Source organism: Lissotriton helveticus, chromosome 1_2 (assembly GCF_964261635.1).
Source record: "Lissotriton helveticus chromosome 1_2, aLisHel1.1, whole genome shotgun sequence".
NCBI classification, from domain to species: domain Eukaryota; kingdom Metazoa; phylum Chordata; class Amphibia; order Caudata; family Salamandridae; genus Lissotriton; species Lissotriton helveticus.
In genome coordinates, this window is record NC_136058.1 from 40,740,325 (window position 1) to 40,760,656 (window position 20,332).

Here is a 20,332-nt window from a genome sequence, read left to right on the forward strand (position 1 = left end):
TATGACGCATCATGTCGCAAGGAGTTACAGATACATCAGTATTACTGACGTATCTGTAAGCACAAAAGTCACGCATTGCTGGAATGTGTCACAAAAGTGACGCAACTCCAGCAATGCGTCCTTTCACATGGGGAAAGCCCCAGGTGAAAGGACTTGCGTCAGTCTTACGCCTGCTTTGAGGCAGGCGCAATATTTTGACGCAACAGCGTCCTAAAAGTGACGCAGTGAATTCTCATAGATTTCACTGCGTCACTATTGCAAGGCTTTTTGCAGGGGAACGCCCCCTCTGCATACATTATACCTGACGCAGGTATAATGTAGCGCAGGGGTTTACAAAATGACGCATCTGCTTAGATGCGTCACTTTGTAAATAGTGCGCAACAGGAAGCATGTTTTACGCTGCCGATGCGTCACAAAAAGTGACGCATCGGAAGTGCAAAACTGACGCAAGGCCTCATAAATGAGGCCCAATGACTTTCACTGTGTGACTTATGGCAACAGCTTGCACAGATCAAACAGAGGACCAGGTAGAGATGGAACAAAATACTTATTCTATCAGATATAAAATCGGAAGGATGTCAGGCGGAGCAGTAATTTCCTTCCACTATTTCTTTGCTATTTAATTTTTACTGCCCTTGTGACTCTAAGAAACCGCAGCCATGTTTATGATTTGCACACCAATGCACATGCAAATTCATCGACACACCCATGTGCACTCACAGTCAGGTGCACACCCAGGCAAGCAAGCACACAGATGTACAGCCGCTTCATTCGTTTTGTAATAGGTCAATAGAAACTGCTATTTGTAATCCCACTTGGGAAATGAATTACTTTATAATTACTTGTAAATAATGGTCTGTGTCACGATACAACCATCACGTGACTTCCATGCTATATAACGAACTGTCCCTTATGAATGCCGTTGTTTATAGGCTGTGCCCTAATTGGTGAGGCCATATATTTTATTCCCCAGCTACGTGTGGACACAAACCATGTCAGGCAATTATAAAGAGCCATTCTGCAGGAGAATATTAAAGTGTGCTTGATTTGAGACAGTGCTTCTATTAAATTCTTAGGAATGGCCGAAACAATAACAAAAAAAACCCACTGCGAATGAAAGTTAATAAATTCCAATTCATTGTAATTTATATGCTGTGAAGCTCTGCCCTGTGGGAAATGAATTATGTGATGTTGTTCACGGCACAGAGACCGAAGAAAACGATAAAACAACACCGCAGTGTCCTTAAAAGCAGCAATGTTGAATAAGCAACTGCCATGCGTGACACCGAACCACAATAAAATGTTTACACTGATTTGACATTTGGGTGCGTGGAAAGTATCATGACTTAAAATTTTCATGATGTCCTCCAGTGCTTTATACAGTGGAAGACACGCCGAAAAAGACAGATCTGTGATATACTTGAAAAACTAAAATTAACATAAGCAAGAAATATGCTCAATCTAAATATGTCATACTTCTTCGGAAATATGAGTGAACTGCATGAATCCTGTCCACTCGTTCTCGATTATTAGATGTATTGCATATGTATTGCTTGTTTCACTTAAAAAACTCATTTTATCTGTGAAATGGTCAATATGTTTACGAAATTAGAATACTTGTTGAGGGGGATAACTACTCACCTCAAATGGTATGTAACGTTTACAACGCAACTTTTACAATGCACTACCATTACAACGAAACTTTTACAACGCAAAAACTATTACAACGCATACATTTACAACGCATGTTTTTACAACGCATATACTTTTACAACGCATACCATTACAACGTAAGTATTGGTAAGTATATAATTATATTTAAAATGTTATATGTTTGGTATTTTGGGTAAAGGGTATTTTTAGGGTTCAGGGTCAGTTTTGGGTTTTTGGGTAAAGGGGTATTTTTAGGGTTCAGGGTCAGTTTTGGGTTTTTGGGTAAAGGGGTATTTTTAGGGTTCAGGGTCAGTTTTGGGTTTTTGGGTAAAGGGGTATTTTTAGGGTTCAGGGCCAGTTTTGGGTTTTTGGATAAAGGGGTATTTTTAGGTTTCAGGGTCAGTTTGGGGTTTTTGGGTAAAGGGGTATTTTTAGGGTTCAGGGTCAGTTTTGGGTTTTTGGGTAAAGGGGTATTTTTAGGGTTTAGGGTCAGTTTTGGGTTTGTGGGTAAAGGGGTGTTTTTAGGGTTCAGGGTCAGTTTTGGGTTTTTGGGTAAAGGGGTGTTTTTAGGGTTCAGGGTCAGTTTTGGGTTTTTGGGTAAATGGGTATTTTTAGGGTTCAGGGTCAGTTTTGGGTTTTTGGGTTAAGGGGTATTTTTAGGGTTCAGGGTCAGTTTGGGGTTTTTGGGTAAAGGGGTATTTTTAGGGTTTAGGGTCAGTTTTGGGTTTTTGGGTAAAGGGGTATTTTTAGGGTTCAGTGTCAGTTTTGGGTTTTTGGGTAAAAGGGTATTTTTAGGGTTCAGGGTCAGTTTTGGGTTTTTGGGTAAAGGGGTATTTTTAGGGTTCAGGGTCAATTTTGTGTTTTTGGGTAAAGGGGTATTTTTAGGGTTCAGGGTCAGTTTTGGGTTTTTGGGGTACAGGGGTACAGGGTAATTTTTTTTAAAATAAATTAATTAAATGAAATTAAATTAAATTAAATTATATTAATTTTACTTATATCACATTAAAAAAAATTATATACTTACCAATACTTACGTTGTAATGGTATGCGTTGTAAAAGTATATGCGTTGTAAAAAATTGCATTGTAAATGTATGCGTTGTAATAGTTTTTGCGTTGTAAAAAATTTGTTGTAAAGGTAGGCGTTGTAAAAGTATGCGTTATAACGTCATACATCCCCTCAAATACCACATCTAATAATCACAGTCCTTGTCAAGGTCACTGAATGAACCTGAGCTCAGCCTGCTAGTAGTACAAAGCTGACAGGCTTAAGTTAGAGGCAGTGCGTAAAGTATTCATGCTTTGCCAAGACAGTAAAAAAACAGTACACAACACAAGAAAGATCCCACATCAATGTAGAGATATAGAGAATAGTGTAATAAATAAAATGACACAAGAATGACAAATACCCAATTAGACGGGACCAGAGAAATTAATTTTTGAAGTTTTAAATGAAAATAGCGCCAAAAAGCATTAAGCGCCGACAACAGTAAACTGGTCGCGGTAGACCAGGATCTAGGCATGATTCGGAATGCCCAGTATGGAGCATCGGTCTGACACAGTAACCAGGTTCCACCCAGTTGAAGGACTTACCTTGGGAAGGAGGCTGTAGCCGAGAATAGTCTCAGACAAGGTCCCAGTAAGGCTGCTTTCAGCGCGAAAGCTTAAAGCGGGAGAAATTAGAGTTACGTATCCAAGGAAGGGCCTTTGCTGGCCGGATACGTTTGGAGCCTTCACCCGGCCAAGGCCGGTTTACACTTAGTCAGTTTTTTGGAATGTGGATTCATCTAGCAGGGAAAGGTAGCAGTCTGTATCTGAAGAGGGCTCCATCAAGCCTAGCTACCTTCAATGTGATGTCCACTGAATTAGATTGCTGTTGTGCTGTGCAAATGCTCCGAGCAGGGGGTAATCCTGAATCTACTGTCCAGTAGGAATGCACCTTGGCTGGATCAGCTCAGCAGGTTTACCTTGGTCCTCTAGGGCAATACATTTTGGTCTTTCGAGCCTAAAACTTTCTACATCCCAGTTTTCTCAGAATGCTAGGAGGAGTAGTCTCTGAAACACCCAGGGTTCTAGGACCTCAGGAACAACACTTGGGCATCAAGACTCACTCCAGCAGAAGCAAGGAGCAGTGTCCAGGTCAAGTCCAGTTGGAGCGGATTCGCTTGGCAATAGCAGGGAAGTTCTCTTGTAGCTTGTTGTGTCACTGTAACTTGAACAGGGGAGGCCTCTTTGATGATAATCAAGATCCTGGGCACTGCTCAAATGGTCATCCAGTCACGAAGCAGTTTTCACACCTCATCAAAGGTTAAGCAGTCAGACAACTGCAACTAGAGGCTGATATAAATTAGTGTCCATAGTTTTTAGCTAGTGAAAAGGTAACTTAATAAAAGCACATTTTCCTTACTACTTATAAATAAATCCAACTTCACCAGTGAGTTGGGCTTTTAATACATTTTACGAACAGTCCAAGTATGACATTTCTAGGCCTTTCAGTGTAAGACAATTTTAACATTACATTTCCCTATGTTCTACTTTTAAATACCATGCATTATGGGCAGTAAGGGGTGCCATAAATATTTAAAAGAAAGATTTAGAACTTTCAAAAGGGTTTATTTTGGCATGTCAAAATGCAGTTTAAAAGCTGTTTTAGTAGAAGCTACAATGGTAGGCCTGAAGCCATGCTTCACACAGTTGCCACAGTAGTTGGCATAATGGGTCCTACAGTTCTGTAGTGACATTTAATATAGAGGCCCTGGCTGCACTTTGCACCATGTACTAAGGACTTATAGGTAAGTTAAATATGCCAATGAGGGGTATATCAATTTTCATCATGTTCAAATGAGAAGTACAGGCACTTTACCGCTGGTTAGTAGTTTTTTAGGTCTGTCTTGACAGAGCAGCAGTCGCAAGACATTATGTGATTAACCTAAAAACAAATTTCAGAAGCACTACCAGGAAAGGGACTTTTACTCCGCCCATATGTTGGTAGCTAGGTACAATATTTGATTGAGTAGAAATATGTGCACTTCCAGAAAGAACGTACTTGCCCCCTAACAGCTGTGATAATTTTGTCTATTTAACAAGCTGCCTGAGTCAGCAACAGTATGGCTGCTTGAGCTTGAACTAATTACATTATTATGCTAAAGTGCTTTAGATAACTAGATAATTTACAGTGTCAAGAAGCTGGATTATTTGTTGAAGGGGTCAGAGCCTAATTCAAAGAATAAACCTAATCATTGTTTGGGTAAACCACAAACGTCACTAAATAAACCTGTGCTTAACCCTCCGATGGTTTGACACAAAAAAAGTCAGGCTTAAATTAGAAGGAATGTGTAATGTATTTATGCAGTATCCAAACAACAATAAGGTGAAAACACAACAGAAGAGATATCTCAAACCAATGTAGTAAAAAAGATTTGATTATAAAAAATACATTGCCACGAAAATGACAAAAATTCAACCATTAGAAGTGGAGTCATGAATTTGTATCTTTCAAGGATAACAAATAGTGACAAAAGGTGAGAAGCGACAGCTACGGGTATCTGTTCACTCTGGACCAGGACAAAGTCACAAGTTCAGGCCAATCATGATGAAACATGGGCTGGATATAAGAGCAGGTATTAGCAGCTGTTAGTTTTACCTTCTGATTTTGATGTAAGGACTTGCAGTACAACTTTCCTTGGCTCTGTTTCACCCTGTATCAGATCTGGTGAAACATAAGGTGAGGAGCAGCGCAGACCGTATCTTTAGAGCTTTGTGTTACCTAAAATCATGCTGCATTGGATCTGACACAGCTTTCACCTGAAGGCTGCAGGCTTCTACACGGCTCTTCATTGTTTGCCATCATGCGGTCCTGCTTGAAATCGGAGCTGCTCCTTTTTGCGGGACTGTGCATTGTTCTGTATCCGACCATGTGAAAACCTTTAGTGAGGCAAATAGATGTGCACTCTGACTCCAGCCAAGGGTCCAGGACCTTAAGGACATCCATTGGGGGACAGGAGTAACTCCCAAGGAGATCAGGAGAGGGGGGCTGGTCAGGTCGAGTTGGATCTGGTCATCTTAGAAACAGGAAAGACTCTGAAACTTGTTGTATACCTACAGTTCACCCAGCTGGTCAGCCAACTGACCCTTAGACCATGTCTGGGGTCGTGGATTTAATGTTTAATGAAAGCAGGTCCAGTCTTCCTTAGGCTTCAGGCAGCAGGGCAGTTTTTTTTCTGAGCCTTTACATATCCAGGAGTATCTTGATTCCATGGTCTGGGGACCCCACCTGCATACCCACTACCAGCCTGTGGATGGGGGACACTCCTCTGCCTAACTCTAAAATTGGTCTGGTCAGTTCTAAGCAAGTGAAACAAAAGGTATGCAGGCCCAGCCATGAGCTGCATCTGCCTGTTATAGGGTAGGCATCTTCTGATGTCAGTAAGGGCTTGGTACAGCCACCAGGCTACTCTTCGAATTTCAGTTGGGGCAGGGACACAGCTCCTACCCAGCCATCTTGTCAGGAAGACCAATACCTCGTCACACTCAAGTCCTTTGTCCACTGTCTGGTAGCAATGCACATCACACCACAAGAGAGACATTATTATTCAGGTGACACTGGACACTGAAAGAACGGCACATTTGGCTTAGGCAGAAAATGTCAACTTTTTAAAAGAAAAAAGAACAAATGGTGGACGGAATGCTGAAAAAAGTCAAACAATTACCCCCAGTCACAGATCTGGGTTTAATCCATAGTTCTCTTGCTCACCACCCCAGTTTGGAACCAGCCGTATGCATATCAGTCTTTACCCTGCTCCCACAGTCCAGCCTGAACTGCCGAGCCAGGACCAGAAATATGCATCCTGGGACCCGGTTTAGAGTATCACCACAGTGAAAAATGACTTTGGAGGTTTTCCACTGCCAGGACATATAAACCTTTTAATATGCATGTCCTACATTTTAAATAACATGCGACCTGCCATATAGACATTCATGACTTACCCTTATAATTATTAAAAAGAAAGATTTATTTTACCAGGTTGAAATGGCAGTTTATACATGCACTGCAGGCTGCAGTGGCCGGCCTGAGACATATTTTTCATTGTTAATTTAGTGGGTGGCACAATGAGTACTATAGTCTACTTGTAGGATTTAATTTACAGGATTTTGGTACATATAGTACCACATATGAGGGAAGTATAAGTAAATGAAATGTGCTAACTGGGAGTATGCCTGTTTTATCATGTTTAAAAGGGAGGGCACACGCATGCTATTGCGGATTAACAAAGGGTAAAGTGCACAGAGTCCTAATGAGATCAAAAATGGGTTCAGCTAAAGAAGGCAAACATCTGGAGTGACTCTGGAGAACAGACACATTTCCAACATCAGTGTTAATTTTTCTCTGGCAGTAGCACAGGGAGGAAAGCAGTCGTGAACTTTAGACTTCAGAGTGGAGTTTAGTGTTTCAGAGCCCAGGGCTACATCAGTCTACATGGATTTTTGGATCTGCCTAGACAGTGCACTGTTGCTTGCCCTTATTTGATAAACAAAAAATTAGCTTTTAGAGTCTTACTGAGAGAAAGAGGCTTAGGCTCCACTCACATGTTGGTTCCCTTGAGTACAGGATTTGATTAGGCTGAATCTGTGTCCACTAAAATGCACTTGTTGGCTTGGGACAATGTTTATACCATATACAGCAGGACTAAGTTGGTTTTGGTACAAGCCAATAATCATGGGAATAGGCCTGATCTGGTTATTATGAAGTGTTATGATAAACCAATTAGGCCTGGCATTTATTGCGCAAAGCAAGTGTTCACATTGATATGGATTTAAGTGTGGATTGTAATTACTCTATTTTAAAGTCTACCAATAGATATTTTGTTACACGGTATCTCACAGATTTCCGTAATAGGCAATGGTATTGGTGTTAGTTACACAGGGTGGCAAACAGTGGATATAGAAGGTTTGCTTTGTGGGAATCTTTACTATGCCATCTTAGGAGAGATAATATTGTGCTTAGCCAAGATGAATATTGTATACCTTTCTAATTTTATGACTATGTCGAATGGTTGCCTAGTGGAAAAGCTTGTGCTCAAAACTCTAGGCTTGAGTTAATGGGACAAGCTATATGCCCGTTTGGTGCATTGGAATTGTTATGTTTGATGCCATAGGTCTTCTCAGCTAATTATGAAAATTGAGACAAAGGCAGTTGGTCTAACTTATTTTATGTGAAAAGCCCATGTTAAAACCAGTACCCCTTTTACGGTTGGTTATCACATTGTGTTAAGACACAGAATCTTCTTATGTTTACATTCTTGTTATATTTGCACTCAATGTGAGCTTTCTTTTTTTGGTCAGTTGGCTGCTGGCTGGAGACGAAGGTCATGTTAGTCATAAACTTGGATTCATCTCCCTGGAGTGTCCATTTTACTTCACGAAATATGGTAACGAGAACAAGTCAGCGCAACATGACTCACATGGTGGTTCACAGTACATTTTGGCCCACAGTATCTCCTTATTTGTGAATATTTGCAATATTCACTGGCACCATACTCTCTTTAGGTGGACACGTTGATGGAAAGAGAATGGCATTTGGCACAGATGCGGACTCGCGGTAGAAAGAAAGCAAGATAATATTTAGTCACCGAATCCCACGTGTATTTTGGATCATCTTATACGGGAATACGTGGGCGTCCATTTACCATTTTTTCACCATATACATAGAAGCGGTAAATTACTAATACCCTATCTAAAGAAACTTCGCTTGCTGTGGCCATCAGTACGAATCATATGCAATCTGCAAGTGCAGGATGCCGGAAAATATGACGGACCTTTAATAGCCCTTGTCCGGATGAGGCCCTAAGTTATTGGGCTGAAACGCATGGACCTTTTCAAGAAGACACCACAAAAAAATTAAGGTATAAACATAATTTAAAAAGGAGTGCTTACATAAGAAAGGTTCAAATATTGTATACCTTTTAGGCCCCTGTTTTTGCTTTGTGGTAGATCTTGTAAATATAGGAATGCTAGTTCTATCTTAGTAAGCATCCTTTTGTTTAAAATAAAATGGGCTATTACATATATAAAGGTTAAAATATATATGTTAGTATGTCAATGTAAATATTGTGTACAGTCTTGTGATATTTATAAATGTAATGTATATATATATATATATATATATATGTAGTTGTTGTGTATATGTAGTAAATGAAGTTTTTCTGTCTATGAACAAAACAGTAATCAAAAAAATGATAACAATAAATAAGAGCAACTAAGAAATCTCTTTTGTGTCATGAGTTTGGCAACAGATGAACATAAAATATAAATAGGTTCATATTAGATTTAATTCCAGGAAGAAGTTCATTATTTTTTCCAAGGCATCATTTTTGTGTAAAAAATCACTTCTGACCCAGATGCCATAGGGTTACTTGTGTTTCCCCCTCTTCATAAAGAGTCTTTAGGTGGACTGGCATTCACAAAGGTTTTTTGAGATAGGGAAATACATTTTTTTATTTTGTGATTTGAGAGTTGCCTTAACATCCAGGATACAGGCCGGAGCTTGAGCACTTCCTCGTGCTCCTCACAAGACTTTATGAGCTTGTGTACACACGCTTTGCTCGAGGTAAAGAGGCTCACCTGTACTGACAACATCAGACAATGTTTTCTATGTGAGCACTGATCAATATTCACTTACCAGCATGTTCTAATTGATCAGCAAACTTCAGGATCATTCGACGTATGACTGCCTGAATGTATGCTCTACACCCATATTAGAGAAATAAACCTTGGGGAAAGTATATGTCCTTATTTCCAGGATCTCCACAAAATGACGTGGATGTCATCTTCGAAAATAACTTAATTGCCTTGTTCATTTTTTGATTTGAATATTCCCTCTAGAAGGGAAGAGGCTGTGTTGTGTCTTTAAGACCTAGATTTACGTGTACATTCTTGTTATGTTTGCATTCCATTTCTAGTCAGTTGGCTGCTGCCTGGAGAGGAAGTGCTTCAGTCAGTCATGCTAGCAATAAACTCGAATTAATTTCCCTGGAGTGTCCATTTTACATCACAATATTTTCACAGTGATGATTTTTATGAAGCCCTATTTAAAGGAGTTGTGTGTTCTTTTAGAAATGGTATTATTCTACATATTTGTAATTTTATAATTGTCTACATGATGGTTGCCACTTTATGTGCACTTGAGTAGGCCGGTGTTAGGTAAACTGTAAAGCCATGTGAAATGTTAAAGGCTTTATCAGTCATATGGAAAAGTCATGCCAGGTTTCATAGGTTTGATCTCTTTGTCATGAAAAGTTATGCTAAAGCTACTAAACCTCACCAACTTATTGTGAAAAGCATGTGTTAAAAACCATACGCTTTTAAGAATAGATTATTAGAAGGGGCTAAAGCTGCAGGCAAGTATTTACATGGAATTTCACCTATTAGTGTAGTAGGAAATGGTCTTGGTGTTGGTGATCCACCTTAACAAACTGTGGGGATAGAAGTTGTACACTTCAATAATCCTTCTTGGGCTCTCTTAGGAGAGATAGTGTTTTCCTTCCCAGCTGTAAATCTGTATATATTTATTCTTTTATAACTGTATGCCGAATGATTACCATGTGGAAAACTTAAGTTCAGTACAATGGTCCTGAGTTGCTTATGGTGACAAGCCAATGATGAAAGCTGTGTGCCTGATTGTTTATTATGAAAAGGCAGGAGGTCTGATATATATACTGAATGTGAAAAGCATATGTTAATAGATAGATAGATTCAATAGATTTTCTTTTGCTCTAGCTGTCAATAATACTGTTGTGATGTCCATACTTTCTGCTCTAGTTTATCCCTTGCGCCGGGAAACCCACTGCGGGTAGCTGTCGCGCATTATAAGTTTTAAATAAATAAATAAATTAACGTTGATAGGCATTTAATGGTGGATTATTATTACTCTAAATTAAAGGCCAAAGATACATTTTTTGTTACATTTAATCTAATAGATTACCTTAGTAGACATGGTTTTTGGTGTTGGTTAAATCCTCTGACAAACCATGACTATAGAGGATTTGCACTGTGGGAGTCCTTGTTATATCCTTTTATGAAGATATTTGTTTGCTTTCACAACTGTAACTTTGTATACATTTGCAGTTTTATAACTGTATGCCTGATGGTTGCCTTGTGAGAAAGCTTTCACTAAGTACAGTACACCACAGTTGGTTATGGTGACAAGTCAATGCTAACAGTAATTTGATTGATTGGTGTGCAGGGTAATGTTTTGCCAAATGCAATAGGGCAAGCCAGCTTATTATGTAATGTTATGAGAAAGGCAGTATGCCTGGCTTATTACTAAATGTATGCCTGATGCTTGCCACGTTTATGCACGTTTTGTTAGTCTTTGGTTGTATATAGTGCCATACCATTGGTAAAGGCTACATGTCTTATTGGTTCAATGCTAAAAGTTATGTTAGATTTCTTATGTGTGATTACTTTATAATGAAAAGGTATGACAAAGCAAGTAGGCCTTACTTATTGTGAAAAAATGTGCTAATGGAAGTGGGCTTTTAAAAGTGGATTGGTATTAGACTGTGCAAAATCAAGTAGGCAGGTATTTTGTTGCATGGAATCTCTCATATCACTGTAGTAGTCAAAGGATTTGGTGTGACCTGCCTGAACAAACCATGAGGATAGACGAGTTGCACTATGGCAATACTTATTATGCTCTATTAGTAGGTTGGAGCCCTCCATAAGTGAGGAAGCACCCCCACCCCCGAATCAAGCAATCACTGTCCTAGCAAAGTAAACATCAAGATGACACTAATTAAATTAAAAGGGTCTGGGGCCCCCAATCCAAATGCAGTGCCTGCTGCTCTTCTTTAATTGGATGAACCCTTGTGGGGACCCATTTCAATGTTTTTGATGCTAACTGCGTTTGCACAAGCTTGGTCATGGACTATTGGTGGGGGTCCATTTTGGTTCCAATTTATAAGAAGGGGTGCCGGGGATCACCAATTAACTATTGAATGATTACACTTGTACACGTAGAGGGAAAATGTTCAGCTTGATTGCTGAATTAGGAACTAGAAACGTGGACCTATGAGAAACGACTAATCTCATGGTTCCAATCTGGGTTGCAAAGAAACGACTGATCTCATGGTTCCAATCTGGATTGCAAAGAAACTGCAACATATAGGACAACTTGCTCACCCGGTCCTGCTTTATTGAGGATTCTGTCCACCCAAAAGCTTTGCCATTCTATGCAGCTTTTATTTCTTGATTTCATTAATGTCGTTGACAACGTCCCAAGAGATTGGCTCTGGGCAAAGTTACACAGCTGGAGGATTGCCTTTTGAAAGCAACCAAGTCTGTGTACAGTGAGAAATGGATGAAAATCAAAAATACACCAAACTGGCCCATCACAGAGAAAATATCCACAGATAAAGTCCTTAAGCAACAATGTATTCTTGCTCACCTGTTATTTAACCCCTTTATGGCAGATTTGGAAAGCTTGATTAACCACAGATCATGCCCACAGAAGTTGGTCAACCGGAAGGTCCAAATACTGCAATATGCAGATAACATGGTTATCCTTGCTCACATCCAAATAGGCTTACAAAGTTTTCTCAATACCCTGGCTCGGTACTGCAATGCCAATGCAAATAAAATCAATTTAAATAAAATCAAACAGTGATATTTGGCAAGAAACTAAATAAAAAAGAGTTTTGGTACATGGAGGGCATGCACCTGGAGAGAGTGAACATTTGTATATATCTGGGGGAGCACTTGGATTAAAGAGGGGTGAATGGGCAAATGAAGATGGCAATTATTTATCATGCGCAATGGGGCATCTAAAATAGAGCTTGACCTGTCCAATTTGCAAGCTTTTTCAACAGTTGTGGCCAGCAAAATTATGTCTACCTAATAGTTGTGGGAAAAATTTTGGGGGGATCCCTGACTTTATTTGCTAGCTATTGGCAATAGCAGAGAGTATTCTTAGTGGACCAGATCTAACTTCAGACAGGTAATAATGTATGTTATCGAACATTCGACTATACTCTCCACTAGGCAAAATTTAAAATTAAACAGCTGAACCCAGAGAAATTTTTAACACACAGATGAAAGTATCAGTCAAACAATTTTTAAGTAGTATAAAAAATGATCATAAATTTTATTGTTAAGCTCCCAATTGGGTTACAATCTAAAAGGATATAACACACATATAAAAAAACATTATGAAATTCATAAGTCAAAGTTACCTAATAGTTGTGGCCTGCAAAATGATGTCTACCCTCTCTCGACAAAGACTAACTATTTGTACTTTTAGGCAAACAGCAATGTGCACAATATAGAAGACTGTTTGCTCTCCAAGATTTTACCAGCCAAGCTCAAACTAGGCTGGAATTTAATATCGCCCAACAAAATCTGGTGTTGCGTGCCAAATGGATATCATATTGTTTAAAATGAAAAACAGCAAAGAGCAGTATATTAGAAGAGTGCTTCGGAGGAAAACACAAGAGCCGAACTCTAAATCGGGTGCTTTCCTGAGGTAGTCCATTTGAGTGCTGGATGTGGAAAATATCATCAGCTCTGAGCTCTCAACAAAGCCTATTGCAAAACTATTAATGAAGAACACAAAAGCCGTATCGGCGGTCCAAGATCTAAATGAATTTGGTAAAAAGATGCATGGTAGTTGGGCCATTAAACTGTTGCCTGAAACTTCCCATCAGGACAAACATTTGCCTCATGAGGTGGTGATGCGGATTGATACCTCTAAAATGCTATTGGTATGGTCACCAAAAAAGAGATCTGAGAAAGCAATGTAGACTATGTATTAAACCAGAGGAATCACTGCTGCACGTGTTCTGCATCGGTGAGAGACTACTATCATTGAGGAAGGTTTGACTATGACTAATGTTTCGCACTATGAACATTCGATCTTGTCGGAGCGCAATTATCCATTGCCTAAGAGGCGAATCATGTGAGCTTACAAGTCACTTTGGATGCTACATGAAAGAGGAGGCAGATCTCCAGCAACAGACTGGCATTTCTGACATTTAACACTGAGGAAGAAAACTGAACAATATGCCACCCAAAATCCTGATACGCTCTATAATTTATGGGCGCATTACATTTTTGCCCATGAACTAAAAGTGAATGTTATGCTTTTTTCTTCTATGCACCGTAGGAGGAAGAGATGGGGTTATGGCTTTTGGAGAATTGTGTGTAATTGTACAACAGATAAACCTAGGGGTTATCTATGGGAAACCATGTTAATCTCTTTTTGAAGGATGTCAAGGGCTTAGAGGACCTGTGTGCAGTAAAGGAAATGATTCAACTTCCACCAAAGAATAACTAAGAGTATGGTGTGCTTCAAGCAGGCCTGCATGCAATTCTGAAATAATGGGATTTAAGCAATTATCACAGTAGGACAAGGACAAAGATCCTTTTTTGTAAGTATTGTGGGTTTTTTGGAAGGTAATTTTTAAGTGAAGCCTAATTAGCACAGGTGAAATGTGATGTAAAGATCTGATTTCCAGTTGTTGACTCACATATGAAATGTGTAAATAAGGACTTTTTTGAATTTGTAAAGAGGTGTTCCTCTTTTTAAAGGTCACTGGGTAGAAGGGGACCTATATCTATGCTGTAATTATTTTAATTAATCAAACAGTTCAATAAATCTTCTCTCATCTATTAGTAGGTAATTTACATTGTTTTGAGAAATGTATTTTGTACATATTTGCAATTTTAATATTGTATACCTTATGGTTGCCTTGCGAGAAGGCTTATGAACCAAACACAGTAGGTCTGAGTTGGTTTTTGTGGCATGCCAATGACAATGGTTATAGACCTAGGGGCATATTACCAAGGGCCTTATCGCCGCTTTAGCGGGAATTTTTCCCGCTAAAGCGGCGATAATTTTATCGCCCTATTACCTAGCTGTCGCTAACACCAGTTAGCGACAGTTAGTAGGAGATAGCGGGCATTTAGGTGCCCACTTTGCATGTCAGCGATAATTATCACTAATGACATGCAAAGTGGGCGTGCCAAGAAGTTAGCGACTGGAAACAGTCGCTAACATCTCTATCTCCTATTACCAACTTTTGGAAATAATCGCGCTAAGCGCGATTATCTTCAAAAGCTAACGCCTGCCCAGAGCTGTTCTTAGCCATGTTATCCAATGGTAGGTGGATAACATGCTAAGAGCATTTGCTCGGTAATGCATGAATATCGCTGACTTTACAGCGATATTCATGCATTTCGGCCGATTTTTATCGCTTAGGAGATAAACCTTGATAATAGCAAGGCTCCTAAGCGATAAAAATGGGCAGAGCTCGACGATATAAATATTGCCGCTAAACCAACATAGCGATAATTATCGCTAGTTGTTGGTAATATGCCCCCTAATTCTTTATAATGAAAAGTTATGATAAAGGCAGTAGGCCTGGCATATTGATAGTGAAAAGCATGTGTTAACGTCAATAAAGGGTCATGTTGATGGTACATTGTTATCAAACAATACATCATCCATATGTATATAAATCCACATGTCTATCCACATGGATGCATAAAGGCTTTTTTAGTCAGCTCTGTTCTGCCATTGGTCTTTCTGAGTATCATTTCCACTCTACTTGCATTTATGACCATGAACTGCACTGTGTAATGACATATTCCACATCAGCCATCTTGCCCCGCGAATGATGGCATTTTCTCATTACATGTGTACATGAGTCTGAAAATGAGTGTGCTTCAGTGCCAGGGCTGGTTGGACAGCAATTCCATTTTGAATTTACTCCTTTCATAGTTCAGCTTTCATTTCTTTGCTTCTCCTCTTTTTATTTTAATATTCATGATAGGATACTACAGCTCTCCAAGAGGTGCTAACATGACGCTTGCTTGCTGCTCATTTCATCTGCAGTGTGCTGAATCCCACATGGCCACGTGCTGTAAACCAGAAGACCATTGTGGGATGTTGTTTCCCAGAATATATAATCACCTTAGCATTCCAAGTCGGACAACACATTGGTTCTATTTGTAGCGGGCATGCACACATAGAACCATACCATTGCAAGACGGACACCTCCTGCTGTTTAGTTTAATTATTGCAAGCATATGACCGCCGTATTTAGAGAGCAGAACGAGTTCCTTTTTCTACTTACATTCTTTTAAATTATCTTGCATATGTTGCTGAGTGTGTTTGTGTTTCGTGGCAGTTGTGTCACAGGGTGAATGCATGAAAAAGTTAGTAGATAATTCAGGCTCAATCACAATACAGAAAAAGCACTTATTACAGCCACAGCCAACATCTGTATGAACCTTGACAGAGAAGCATGGCAGTTCTCATTCTCGTGGACGACTCTGCAGCATTTGACAAGGTCCCACACCCCATCCTCATCAGGTACCTGCATCCAAGGACCTTCTCTCTGCTGGGTCTGCTTCTTATTAGCAGATGGAACACATGTTGTCAACTTGACAGCTTACTCTTCTGAAACCTGCAAACTCATCTGCAGAGTGTCCCTCAAGGTTCATCCCTCAGCGCCACATTCTTCAACAGTTACATGTTCGCTCTGGCAAATGTCATTGCCGCACACAAATCAACATCATTTCCTTTGCTGACAACACGCAACTCATACTCTCCCTCTTGAACAATATCTCCAACACAATAAACGAGCTCAAGCCTGCCTGACTGAAGTCGCTGGCTGGATGAAAGCCAACTATCCCAAGCTCAACACCATCAAGACAGAAGAAGCGATCATCAACAAGCACAACTCGCCATGGGACTCCAACTGGTGGCCATCTGAACTCAGACCCACACCTTCCACCCATTCCAGGAACCTCTGAATCATCATAGACAACAAACTGAAGGTGGCAGTATAGGTCAGTGTAATTACTGCATATTGCTTCTAAAACCTAAAGATGCTGAGGAGGATATTCAAATGGCGCCCAGGCAACAACAGAAAAACAGTCACTCATAATCTAGTCACCAGCAACTTTGGCTTCAGGAATGCCCTCTACCCCAGGATCACAAAACAGCTCACCACAAAGTTAGAAACTACCCAGATCTTGGCAGACAGTCTCATCCTCAACCTCCCACACAGAATTCACATCACACCACACCTCAAGGAGCTCCACTGGCACCTGAAACACAAATGCGCCATAACATCACCTAATATAACATAACATGACAACATCATATACCAATGTGCGTAACGTAGCATAGCATGCCATTAATGGATGCATGTATGCAAAGATGAGTGACAGAGTGCACATATGAGGACTTATTGAGTGCACAAACCCATCAATGACCCAAATGACACTTCCATTTATAAACCAGACCTATTGGCATTGCCAATGCTTGTTACTGAGGGAACTGGACTATAGGTCTCCAAGAGACCAAAACGATTGGTTCAAAAATGCTCTCACTATCTTCCCATCAGAGTCACTTCTGCCCGGAGTTTCTATGCAATTCTGGAAGGAATGTCTCAGCAGGGGGGGCGAATCAGCTTGTTTCTCTACCTGTCCTTTCTATTACATTATGTAATACACCAGGTGAAATACCAAGAAAATGCCTCGGTCGCAATTACTGGGGACTCATTCTGCAAACTTTGATGCAGCATTTCAAATACCGTTGGAAATTAAATGTGTGCAATCAGCTCCTTTCCCGGCACATACGAGTGCTACTATCAGATACATAAGCAACCTATGTCCAGCTTGAAATGTTACTTTTAGTAAATAGCACCCATAAATGTTAGTTCATTGTGGTGTAATCAATAGCAACTCTCAAAAGAAGCATTCAGGCTGCGTTCTTTTATTCAAACAAAACTGACGCCAGATGCACACAATTCGTTCATTCTGGTGCTAAACAACCAATTAACATGTAAACGCACACCAAGGCACCATTTAGTAGAATCAATATCATTGCTATCATACAGACACTCAAAGTGTTTCGTTGTGTAAGCAATTGGCCCACGAGACGCATTTATTTACTGCTCAGATGGGTAATTATGCGTGGAAATGTCAGATACAAGCCAGTACGTGTGCGTTTGTCAAATCTCAATAAAACTAGCACATCTGCAGTCGTTGTAGATCTCCGTATCCTGCGACCAGTGTATAGATTCATTGTGTGCAGAACTGGCACACACAAATACATACCACACAATTGTGCCAGATGCCTCCATAAGCAATGTATACTTGCTCTACAGCTGTGTGTAATGGCTCCAGCTGCAAGGCTTGCCTCATTAACACAAGTGTGATCTGGTGGCAGTAGTCCATTGTGAATTCTAAAATAATATTGTGTTAACAAGGTATTAAGGGGCTTTCATTTTGATTGGTGGTGTGGGACACAGCCATGTAAAGCTCACATTGTCAAACAGCTGTCCTATTAAAATTGCAATGCATTTTTCTTCCTTTCATTAAAATACCTTTAGTCATGCTTTTAATCTTGCCAAGGGGAGATGGAACCGATACATATGAGCCGTCTGGAAGAAAAGAGATAAGCAGAGCAAATTAGTTTCTAATATCCAAATATAGTCTACCTAGAGATGTCACAGGTTTAATGTTAAAAATATGTTCTCAACACTAAAATGTACCGTAGCCTTAAAACTTGCCTTTTATGATAAAATTATATTTTATTACAACATCTAATCATAATGTTGAAAGAGAATCTGTGACAACCGGTGTTCTCCACATTAAATGTCTTTTAGATTAAGGTAGCAGTTCATTTTACATTTCATCTGTCGTGATCCACTTAGGCCATAAAACCACTGCAAGTAATTTGGGATTTTAAAGTCTATCACTGTACAAGTGCAGACCTTCTTGGAGCCAGTGCTTTAAAGCAGTGTGACTGTGGCATAATGCTTTTCAGTTTATTTCTTATAGTCTGCTTTTTGGTAAAGTTGCGTTTTTCCAAACTGAACCACCATATCATGATTCTCGCTTCATGGCACCTCCTGACTGCTTACACTGTTGTTGTTTCTGTATTTTAAAGAATAGTATGAACCTATTAGGATCATTTATTTATTCATTTTTTTTATTAGGACATAACATAAATCAGTACATCCGTGCAGTTCATGCAGGATAGAACCGTCAAAAGGAAAGAAAAAAGGACACAGTGAAACACCCATAATGGATGTACATATATCCAATTATTGCCCAACATAACATTAATCTATGACAGATAGGTCACACAAGTTAAATATATAAATGGCATAATCTAGCATAGACTGCGCACACATAAGCAGACAGGAGATTGAGATGTTGCTAAATTAAGCATTATCGGCAATGACAAAATTCCTTCTAAGGTTCCTCAAAATCTTGTCACATTTTAGCACCAGGGAAAGGCCTCTTGTCTTAGCCAGTGCAAGCTCTAGTTCATATATTTGATAGAGATGGGTACGCTATTCTGCAGCATTGGGGGCATTCTCTAAAATCCATCATTGGGCAATACAAAATCAGGCAGATGTTAATATAATTGTGACCAATTGCTTCAGACCTCCTATGAAATCATATTTAAAGCCCATCATTATCTCCTTAGGTGACAGTTGTATGGGAAAGCCCAAAACTAATGACATATAATTTATCACCCCTTTCCCAAAAATTTCCAAGCCAGGCCAGAGCGCAAACATGTGCAGGGCATCGGTAGCCAGGAGGTCGCACTTAGGACACCTAGTTCTTATCTGTCCTGTCTATTGATGGTGTAGCTCCCCATTTTAGAATTACATCCAGAGTATAATATAGCCTTATAGCCCGCCGTAGCAGGCTATACCGGCTAGCGTTAAAGACCCGAGCCGAAGGCGAGCGACTTTAACAAGGCAGCGGGGCCTTATTAGCCAGTATAGCCCTGGTACGAAGAGCTATAAGGCTATTAGAACATTCTGCCACCAGATGTTCTAACAAATTAAACAAAGGCTTCAGGGATCACAAGGGGATTGAAATCCCCTCAGGCTCTCTGAAGCCTTTGTTCACAGCCACAAAGAAGCATTGCAATGTTGGAGCTCCGGGCGTTCTCCAGCCATTATAAGCCCAAAGCACTCTATTGTTTTCAAAAGAGCTTCCAACGTTCAAATGTTCTAATAAAAAAAACACACCGTAGGCCAGTGCTGGAGCTTGAGATTCACAGAGTATACAGAATGATCCAACAACTCTAACAACATCTGAACCTCTGCTACTGACACTTCGGATGCAAGAAGCCTACTCCATCTTGCTGCCAATAATGGGGTATCATCTATTACAGAGTTTGACAGAGCCTGATACATCGCACTTATAGTTGGTTTAATGTTGGGCTTAAAGAAATGTGAATAAAACTCTGAGCAGTCGATGCCGCGCACCGATCTATGTCCCGTCTGCATATAGTCCCTCAGATGGAGATATTTAAAAAAGGAGTGATGGGGCAATTTATATACTCCTTGCAAGTCTGAAAAGGATCTAAAACCATTTGAGTCACACAGTTGGCCCATTATTGTAACACCACAATCTGTCCATACTCTACAGGTTAAATCTCCAGAAACAAAAGGGAAGGGGTATCTTGCTTAAGAAACCCAAGAGAATATCTCTTGCAAACTCCCTTCCAAATACAAATAATATCTTTCAGTACCTTGAAACGCACCCTCTTGTAGTAATTAGGATCGTCAAGACGGTAGAAGAAAAGCTTAGCTTCTGCTCCTAGAACACGGCAATAGTCCAGTTGCAGTTGATTGAAGTCGCCGTTTGTCA

At 39.9% G+C, this 20,332-nt stretch overlaps 1 protein-coding gene across 2 annotated transcripts in view; it reads right to left on the reverse strand.

Moving 5' to 3' along the window:
- Positions 1 to 20,332, reverse strand: part of TNNI3K (TNNI3 interacting kinase) — a 2,668,544-nt gene that overhangs the window by 1,632,933 nt on the left and 1,015,279 nt on the right. For both annotated transcript variants that reach the window (XM_078668672.1, XM_078668665.1), the window contains one exon: positions 18,043 to 18,099. In XM_078668672.1, the coding sequence (XP_078524798.1) occupies positions 18,043 to 18,099 (57 nt within the window). The remainder of the gene's footprint in view (positions 1 to 18,042; positions 18,100 to 20,332) is intronic.